The sequence below is a fragment of the Pyxicephalus adspersus genome, chromosome 3 (genome assembly GCF_032062135.1).
Source record: "Pyxicephalus adspersus chromosome 3, UCB_Pads_2.0, whole genome shotgun sequence".
NCBI lineage: Eukaryota > Metazoa > Chordata > Amphibia > Anura > Pyxicephalidae > Pyxicephalus > Pyxicephalus adspersus.
Window position 1 is genome coordinate 44,435,746 of NC_092860.1, and position 10,586 is coordinate 44,446,331.

General features: G+C 36.7%; 1 protein-coding gene across 3 annotated transcripts in view; it reads right to left on the reverse strand.

The window, feature by feature from the left end:
- Positions 1-10,586, reverse strand: part of CNTLN (centlein) — a 155,907-nt gene that overhangs the window by 132,579 nt on the left and 12,742 nt on the right. For all 3 annotated transcript variants that reach the window (XM_072404404.1, XM_072404403.1, XM_072404405.1), the window contains exon 3: positions 8,970-9,058. In XM_072404404.1, coding sequence (XP_072260505.1) covers positions 8,970-9,058 — 89 coding nt within the window. The remainder of the gene's footprint in view (positions 1-8,969; positions 9,059-10,586) is intronic.

Below are 10,586 nucleotides of genomic sequence, written 5' to 3' on the forward strand. Positions count from 1 at the left end.
TGAACGATGATTGGAAATGGGTTTGAATGTTGGCACATAAAAGTATGCAAGCAAAATGTTATTTAGGCGCACTATGATATAGATTTACAAATGTGCTACAACCAAGCTTCAAAGAATATTTTGCTAAACCTGTAATAATTGAGTTTATTATTATAGAGGCCAAGGTCAACCTGAAACCAAATTTTTATTATTTCATGAATATCAGCTGAAGCTTTCACAAGTACCTCCTCATACACTTTGCATTCATAACCATTTCACCTGTGGACAGGCTAAAGTGTCAGCTTGTCAGAATAAACTGGTTATGGTGCTAATGATATAGTGTTTCAAATATTTGATGTTTCAAAACAATGAGAAAACTAAAATTCTTGGTGGGGTGCCGGAAACTCCAACAAAGAAATTTGTTCTCTACGAACCCGCAAACAAAAAGTAATCTGACAGCTGTCATTTCTGCTTTTCCCTCTGCAAATGCTAGTTTTCTGGCTGTCATGCTAAAGTTTTGTCTGTTATCTTTCTTTTAAATAGAAATTAAACTGAAAAGTGCCTGAAATAAAAAATAAAAAAATACACTTACCTTCAAATCCACAGCGCAGTCGATCAGTCCAGGGGTTTCTTCCATCAGGTCCCGCGTTCTCCCGGTATCCGTCTCCGATCCGGCGCCCCGGACACTGCCATGTTCTCCTGTTCTTCCCGGTTACTCTTCTTATGTCACCCGACCCAGGCGCGAGATCAGGTGATGTAGGTTGGAAAAAAAGAACTTGCCAATCTCACTGCACATGCGTGAGATCAGCAAATTTTTCTCTTTTCACCAAAAGGCTTTTTCTGCGCATGCCCGAGATGCTCACCCGACCCAGGCATGCGCAGAAGGGAGCACCCAAGAGCCTCCCAGGATGTGTGATGTAGGTATCCCGGGAGGCTTTGCGCTCCCATTCATTCTTGATCTCCTAGGCCAGGGGTGCCCACACTTTTTTGGCTTGCAAGCTACTTTTAAACTAATAAAATGATCTACCAACAATAAAAATGCTAAACATATATTTATTTATATATATGTACCGAGTATACTACACAGAAGTGACTGAAGCTAAAGACATTGAATGGCAGAACATTGCACAGTCATTGCACTACAAGACTATAGTAACAGGAAAGCTACAGCTCACCTGTCATAGGAGAATGACGTGCTGCACAAGAAAAAAAACTGCTAATCTGTACAAAGGTATCTCTGTAATTGAACCCTGACACCGAGCCTAAACTGCACTGCTCACCTCAGACTGCCCTCCCACCCTCTCTGCTTCCCTCTCCACTGTTACAGGAGCCTTCCCACACACAGAAAGACATCCCAGCATCCCTATAAGCGTGCAGCAGGGCTGCTGGTAAACAGCAGGGAGGGGTAAGGCAGGGCTCCGCGATCGACTTGCGCTGCCTTTGCGATCAACCAGTAGATCACGATCAATGTTTTGGGCACCCCTGGCCTAGGCGATTGAGAATTTGGGGGGCGGCGATGTACCCTTGTTGCACCTAAACAAACAAAACCTAAACAAACAGAATTTTTACTTACCATAAAAGGGTTTTTTATGTAAAGTGAAATTTCTGAGTTTAGGTATGCTTTAAGGCACTACCCCTGTATAAGCACAGGAAGCATTGACTAAAGTACATATGATGCAGGCTTGTTCCTCACTAAGAATTATTAAAGTCAGATACAGCAAGGCAAAAAACAATAAAGCATAAAGCAGATAGCAGAGATCTGAGAGCATTTAAACCATGCTTTTTTCTTTTTTTTCTTTTTTTTAAACTGGAACTCTAAGAATGTTTACGGAGGATCTTTTCATTTTCTACCTTTTTTTTTTATACCACAATAAAAATGTGACACCACAGGTGCTTCCACAAAACCTTTAGGCCTAATTGAATTTTCAGTTCAAGTCAGCTAAATACATTTCAGGCGAATCAAATTAAAATGGTATTCAATATCTTGCATTTTGTTCATCTTGTAAAGCTACTACAGCCCTGCTAAGTAAAATATCTATACCATATCCCCTGCTAGGAGCTGCAGAGTGTGGTAAAAAAAACCCTACTCAGTAAGACCTATAGCTCTGCAACCAACAAAGTTCATGTTCTTCACTTACTGGGGGCCACTGGATGTGACACAGGGGATCAGAGCTCAGTAAAATAATAATAATAATATTATTATTATTATTATTATTATTATTATTATTATTATTATTATTAATAATAATAGAAGAAAATGAAACTGTTTTTCTGGAGAGAGCAAAGGTATCACTCCTAATTTGCTGGCAGGAGCATGAATTACTTTTCTATTTAGGATGTATTTGCTTTTAAAAAGGAAGTAATTGTAAAACTTTGTACATTATTGGTTTAGATACACTTTGTGGAAAATATAAAACTGTGGGCAAAGTGATCAGAAACAAACTGTAGCAAACAATTTTGATAACGGAGTTAGGGTAAAAAAAATAAATAAAAAAATTGCTCCAAAATACACATATTAGTTTAAAAATTAGTTAAAAATTTAACTGTTAAATATTTTATATATATATATATATATATTTATAATATATATATTTACACACACACACACATACACCTCTGCTGCAAAATTATATTTTACATCCCAAAATTAAAATAATATGTTATGTTTGCTTATTAGATCTGTGATTACACATACAAAAATGAAGTAAACCTTTGTTTTAACATGCGAAAACAGAGCACATGGTAATTATAAGACCAGTACCTCTGCTGCTGCAATTTAAGTACTCCACACAATAATAAAGCTTTTGTTAAAAGAACTGATAAGGCTAGTGATTTTATTTCTTCATTCCTGTCCAATTTACCAGGTCCCTTTTCTCTATTGGGACCAAATTTTGTTCAAGTAGTCCAACTGAAGTGCAACAGAAGCCAATTAGGCTTTCTGGCCTGAAGACAATAATCCCTGTCATTTGACAATATCGATATAAGGAATTAACATATTGCTTGTGGCTTGGATATTCTTCTGAAAGATAACTAGTGAATGTGGCACATGCGATCAGCAACAGAGAAAAAAAAATCAATTCTTTTTTTTATTTTTTTAACTCATTCTAAATAGCTGGTAAACAAGATACTAATAAATATTAAATATTTTATAACATATTTAATAATATTATGTTTAGTAATGCAGAATTTTGTGTTCAGAGACTATGCTTGCCTAATTATTTAGAAATAATGAGCCTGTCATTGTTGACCTCTTCCGGAAAATACTAGCTAAATGGCTTCCCTCTCCCTCAATACATTTAGATTCACTGACCTAGAACAAGAATACAAATTTTAAAGTTACAGAAGTCAAAACTCTTGATTTGCGTACTTATTTTGCATCAGTAAGTAATAAAGTTTCAATACCAACATCAAAAACAAAGCAAATTGCATTTTTCTAAAGAAAGTTTACCATTTGCATCTAACATTTTTAGCACTGGTTTTAGCACATATTAAACCTGCAATTAAAGCAACCCTATCATTTGGTAATATTCACACAAACCATTGCCAAATATGATTGATATGTGCTCCCTTTAGTCGCTTTTTTGTCACAATTACCTTTTTCTCATAGTTCTTTTCTGGGTTCAAAGTTTAATTTACTTACAATCATCTTTCCTGTAACACAGCATTTTATTGTCAACTGACGGTACAAAATAGATTTACAACACGATTTTCAAGGGACTAGATGGTTTGGAAAAAACTTTGATTCTATATCTTTCTCAACAGAAGCTCATGCAATGACTATTTGCATAGGGTGAAGCTGGTTGTCCCACTCAATGTTTGAGAGTGTTTTCCCTCAATGTTTGATGGAATGTCCAAGTCCTTGTTTTATTGAGTCATTTTCTTTTTAATCATGGCAAGTTTCTTCTCTAAACACGAAAACTTAAAAAATAAAGCAATAACCACAATAAATTACTGGTATGCTTCAACATATTACACTTTTTGGAGGGGGCAAATTATCAATTATTAATCAGTATCTTGTTTTTTTTTTAATTCATAATTGCACATTAGGTCCAAGAACTGTTCTTTTTTTTTCTCAACAGAGAGAACTTGTAAATTGCAATAACTAAACTGATATAAGGAATAGAAGTCATAGCTCTGATATGGAAAATACACAACTGAACTTAAAGCGTACCTAAACTCAGAATTTTCACTTTACATAAAAGGGTAGAGAACCCTTTTAGGTAAGGTAAACATTCTGTTTGTTTTTTTTAGGTGCAACACCATTTAAAAATAAAAAAAAGTGAAGCACTGCCTCCTAATTCTCGGCCACCTAGGCGGTCGAGAATGAATGGGAGCGCAAACCTAAGTCAGGCAACCCAAGAGGCTCTTGGACGCTCCTTCTGCGCACGCCCGAGCCTTTTGGGCATGTGCAGAAGGAGCCTTTTTGCTCAAGGAGAAAAACTTGCCCATCTCACGCATGTGCACTGGGATCGGCATTTTTTTTTATCCTATGTCACCTGATCTCACGCCTAGGTCCGGTGACGTAGGACAAAGAACCCAGAAGAGAAGACAAAGATGGCAGCGCCTGAAGCGCCGGCTCTGGGACGGATGCCAAGAACCGCGGGAGTCGATGCTGGACACCCCCAGAGTGATCGGACTGTCCTGCAGGATTGAAGGTAAGTGTGTTTTTGTTTTGTTTTTTTAATTTTGAGTATAGTTCTTCTGTAAGGTGCAGAATATTTCACAATGTAGTTCTAAAACCTATTACTTGCAAATATGTCAGGAAATACATACACTCAGACAAAAGTGGAAAAATATTAGAATCAGAAGCCCAAATAAAATATTACTGTACAAGCAACATAAAAGTACAAATTACAGACTAGGCATACGATTGGTTGCCCTGTTAAAACTAATGTGAAGTACCATAAGATTTTCAGAAAAATAAAAGCAGGAATACATGGAAGGTTTTAGACGCTAATCAGCTTTTACTGTAATTATTCTATTTCACAAAAAAAAGAATATTTCCATTTTAAAACATATACAAATACAATCAATGCTCAAAATGTCACTTTACTATGCTATTAAATAGAGGTTATATAACACAATGTAAGTAACCTTCCACCCATGCAGTCCTGAATTCCGATACACAGTTCATAACCCATATGTGTAAACAATTTTATATAAAATGCTCAAATGTCAAGAATGCTGCAGAATAAAATATCAACTTGTCATCTAATCTGATGAGCTTTTATATATACACACATATAGCTTCAATGGTGTTTAAAAAAAAAAAATCAGCATTTGTGAACAGACTGCTATAACATCTGCGCTTCACCAGGGTATTCCCTGAGGAATTTTAAATGATGCCTTCCTGTGCTGAATAAAGTGCTAACTTGCACCTTGAATTTCAAACTGTGTCCTGAGCAGCCATCCAGTTGGTACAACACCAGCTGAAATCCCAGTGGCCACTGTTCACTCAGGCTTGACTGCAATTATCATGTCAATATTTTGTGCTCCGATATGCAGATATGCACACATACGGGCTGCATAATGCTTCACTTCTCCATGGAATGTTGACTTGTGTTTGATGCTAGGGGAATGTTTAATGAAATGAGATATTAACATTTCATTGGATATAGACAATTGCTGTAGTACCACTTAAAATGCAGACTACAGTGTCTTCTTTTTTTTTCTCCCCTTTTCTGTTACGGTTTTGCTCCATTGAAAGCTACAAAATGTTAAACATGAATTAAAAAAAAACACAGCTTATGAGTATTCCATTATGTCCTCTGTGTTCCTGCTACAGAGAAAGCCCAAAGAGTGACCAAAGGTTATCAAGCCAAGTCACTAATACCTAAAGGTGTCAAGAATGAAATTAAAGTAAACTAATAAAAAAAACAGACTACTAAATGCACGGACTCTGGTCCGCGCATGCAGGGAAAGCTGTGTGTCACTGAAAGGGGAAGAAACTTACCCCAGAGTGACTTCATGATGCCAGAACCTGCACACCCCCCCATTGCAGGTCTGAGCCTGGGAACCACTGGCTCATTCTAAGGTCTGACATACCTTTCTATCCTTCACATTATATTTTTGAGCAAATACATAAATTAGGCTATATGTGACCTAAAGTTATTTCTTCTGCTCATCATTCGCATGTTAAGGGTCTCTACATATTACTTACACTCTTAAAAGCAAGGAAAAAGGAAATATATGAACATAGTCAGTCTTAAAACATTTCGAACTTTAAAAAGCCTAACTACACTGGAAATTTGAGGCCAATGCTACTAAGACATTTACCACTTCATTTACCATTCACCACTCTTTGCTATCAACCTATAGGGCTAGAACTATAGATTTTCAGTACATGTAATGCTTGGAGTAGGAACAAATTAAAGCAAACCCAAACTCTTTCTGCTGGGGTTAATGGATAAAATGTCAGGTTTTTACTTATCAGAGATTGACATTGTCAAAGAGGAAAAAAAAAGACTTGCTGACCAATCAGGGCAGTGGAAATGGTTTTGAACTTAAGTGCCTATTTTTCATCTTTTCCCTATCATGTGCTGATGCTTGAGTAGTAAGAGAGGGCTGTGGGCAGAGAAAAAGGTCAGGAAATGATGAAAGATCAACCTGCCACACACAAGATAGCCTATTCTATACATATAACCAATGTCTTATTTTTCATGGCTACTGAGCCAGTGCCACTAAGGAGGAATGACATGAAAATGAGGATAGCTACTATTAAGTCTGATGTTAGAGTTTAGGTCCGAATAAACAGATAAAACAAATGGCTTATTATGGAGAAAGCTATGTACACAGGAAGCGCATAGTAACAATTACAAAAATGCTGCCTGTAAACCCTACTCTAAAGGAAGTCATCTGGTATTTTAGTAGAACCACTTTGCAACTAAAAATCTACTAGAATGGTGTTGTGTTCCTCTAGATTATTAAAGTGAACACCAGTGTCAGGAAGGTCTAATCTGTCACCGTGTACATAAAACCAGTGTGAGCAAATGTGCACACATCACGTATGTCCAGAACACAAGTTTGCAGCCCTCTGCCTATTTAAACCTCTATGTGGCTTGAAGAGTAGTCTTTAACTATTCTTGCAACCTGCAAACTGACCCTGTAGTTCTTTTGTTTCAAACTTGGTCTGTCTACCTTCTACTTTTCAATTTCTTGCTTCCGTACCACAGGTTTCTCTTCTGACCTAACTTACTGGTTGTTGATTTGTACTTCCTCCAATTCACCTCAATCCGGTCATTCTTCATTCTCCAACTTCCTGGTAACATCTCTAGGGGTGGTGAAAAGGAGTTGCAACAGAAGCCTACTTGTCCCTCCAGAAACCCATAATATGACAAACAGTAGAAGGCAAAATTCCCAGTAGCAAGAGATTAAAGCGGACCTTTTCACCAAAATTTTTACTTTATATAAGAGGGCAAGAAAGCCGTTTATATATTTGCGGCCGCAGCATTATGACCTTCTATTGAAACCTTTCCTAGCCCAGTAGTATCAGATCATTAAAAAAAAAACGATCAGGCTCATATCTTTACCTTTTGGGATATCTACAACCATTCTAACATGCTGGTGACATTACAGTCACCACATTTAACCAGATCTCATTAGGGACAGTGCTCAATTCAAAAGTCATAAGGAAACAAGAAATGCATTGGTTTTTTTTTGGTTTTTTTAACAAAATTGTTCTGCCATGCCACCAAGAATATCAAACGAATAAAATTATGAAGAAGGACAAAGTTTCTCTTTAAAGGAATAACCTAATATAAAAAATTAAAAATAAGTTAGGAACATGTAAATGACTATTCACAGATGCACAGAGCGCGCTGTCACATCTTGCTCAATTTAGGATATAAAGTGAATGGGGCTGAGCCGAGTACTACCCTGAATACATCCTGCACAGAAGATTAGTCCAGGTGGATTTAAGCAAGCTCTTTCTGTTACCTACTTCTGTGATAAAATCACACAGCAACAAAGAAAACAAGTGACCCTGTTTGCATATTACAAAGATCAATAGTCTTTCAAGTAGTTGGAAAGTACATTATAGATTGTTACAATGGCTTGGTAGAAATACCTGGAGGTTTTCCCATGTCCCCACGGCTTTTGCTCATTTGCACAGCAAAGACAAATCTTATTTTTCTATTTATTTCTGAATATTCAATATAACTACACAGAGGAATACAATACATCGGTATGTGTTCTCACCTTACTCTAAACACTGAATTTAGGCAACCCAGAAACAAACACATTTCAACAACTAATATTTCAATTTCTATGGTTGATTGACAGTCATGTCTGTAGTCGAAGATACATATACTTGAATACTCTTTTAAAAGAGAAGACTTAAAAAATGTATCACTGATAGAGGAAGTGAAGTTAGTTTGCATTTGACATTTAACTCATGCCCCAGTTCTATTACTTTGTTAAAGTCCTAATTCAAGATACTTTGGTATTGCATCCATTTCTACCTCTTTCCTTTTTCTATGTTTCAGTCCTACAGGTATGCATGCAGAAAGCTCAAAATTTTAATAGTAATATGATTAGGTGTGCAATGATCATAAGCATGCTGATGCAACTGATACCAAACAAAAAAGACCACAAAAGTAAACACTATAGCTGAACAAGCTATGATTACAACAATTATTGTGAACTCAAAATGCAGATTATAATAAAGTGCATGTTGCTTTCGGTCTGTACATATGTACGATATCAGGAGTGGAGTACTGATCAGAAAATAATCTGTTGCACATTTTAAAGAGGTCTTTGAAACAGTTTCAAAGACTTGACAGGATCAAACAAATTACACTTTCTTCTGAGAAACATCAATTTAATCTGAAATGTGACAAATGGTTCAAGTGTTTGGTGGTCACTCTTTCCTTGTTTAAATTGTTATTGTAATGTGTCCGAGTAGGGCTTCTTTAACTAATATATCAACAAGAGTAAGTAATGTAACCATACAAGATGCTAAATAGCCCCTTTTGTAGATCATGTGCACTTACCGCTCTACGACAAGTGAAATTGCTTGTGTTATGTCTGGATTGGCCACTTGAAGACGCTTCCATAATGACCACACAAATTCTTTGTCAGCCTAAAGGAAGAAAAATAGAAAAAATATAAAAAACACGCAGAAAGGAAAAAAAAAAAATAAACTTAAAGGAACTTTTACAAGATATAGCAGGGATGAATTTAAAGAACAGGATTTTCCCTATTTTCTGGGTATGAGAAGTATAAAATCATTAATAAAGTAGCATGAAACTAAGTAAAATAAAGCTAATCATTTATATATTATATATATATATATATATATATATATAAATAAAAGGATTGCCAATATAAAAGTATAAAAGTTTTGCTATTGTGATACGGTGCAATTTTACCTATCCCTCAATGTTCCTTACGAATATGTCAAGCACAACACAAGAGCTCTGCATTAAGTAGGATGTAGGCTCTCAAATGAAAGTTACCACATCCATGGCTGAGGACATTTTCTGTATGCAGCACAACCCCCACTTTGGATGCAGTGGTGGGAAGTCTTAAGGTATCCTAGGCAATGATGGCAAAGTTTTCTTGGTATGCCACCTTTAACGCAATAGAAAATTAAAAGAAAAAAAAAACAAGGGTCTTATGGCATGGCTAACCATTGTAATTTATTAAGACCTAGTTTTGTCTGTCACCATGTTAACCAAAATGTATTCTTGTATCTGGCAACAAAGGTAGTTTGTAGCGAATTAAAGTGTAAACTGTATTTTGTATTGTGTTTACACTTTATAACTACTAAAAGTATATTTATGAGAAAAAGCATGGTGAAGTTATATACAAATCATCAAAGATTTAAAAAAAAAGTGTTGCCTACATTTTTTGTATTCAGGATATTCCTAAAAACAATGCCTTATCAAGAGTGCACTTTCTGTCAGGGTCAAGTGCCCAGTCCCCTGGCCTTGGGCAGAGGGGGGGGGGGGGGGGTATGTAGGCAACCAGCAGGAAAGGTGCTAGAGGGCAGGTATGTGCCATGCAGGTTGCTGATCTCAGTGCTATAATTCCAGGGATTGCAGGGTTGCTGTTCCAGCAGTCCATCCCGGGATTTCCCCACAGAGTCCAGGTGCAGCTCCCAGAGGGAGTAAAAAGGGAATGGCTGCCAGGGAGCTCCACCGTGTTCCAGAGAAAAAGAGAGAGAGAGGGACAAGACTCTATAGACAAGGTGACTCTAGTTTTTTTCTGCCTATTTGTAAATGGACTGTTATAGAACCCGGGACAGCTGAAGATAAGTGCTTATATGTTTGATCTTAACCCGGCTGACGTTAAGACATGCTGTTGGGATAATGTTTTAATTTAACTTCTGCAACAACAATAAGTTGCAATAGTTGTTGCTGAATAAACAAAGCAGATTTTGCTCTGGTCAATAAGGGGTATACTGGCACAACAACTGAAGTGATTAAACAGCCATTCTTCAGCCAGATCTTCATTCAATCAGTGCCTGCAGATTAAGGTGATATACCCTGTTTCCCCGATGATAAGACACTGTCTTATTTTTTTTTGAAGGCCAAAATATGCTCTAGGGCTTATTTTCAGGGGGATGCCTTATTTACCCATGAAGAAGACTACAGTACACAGTTATT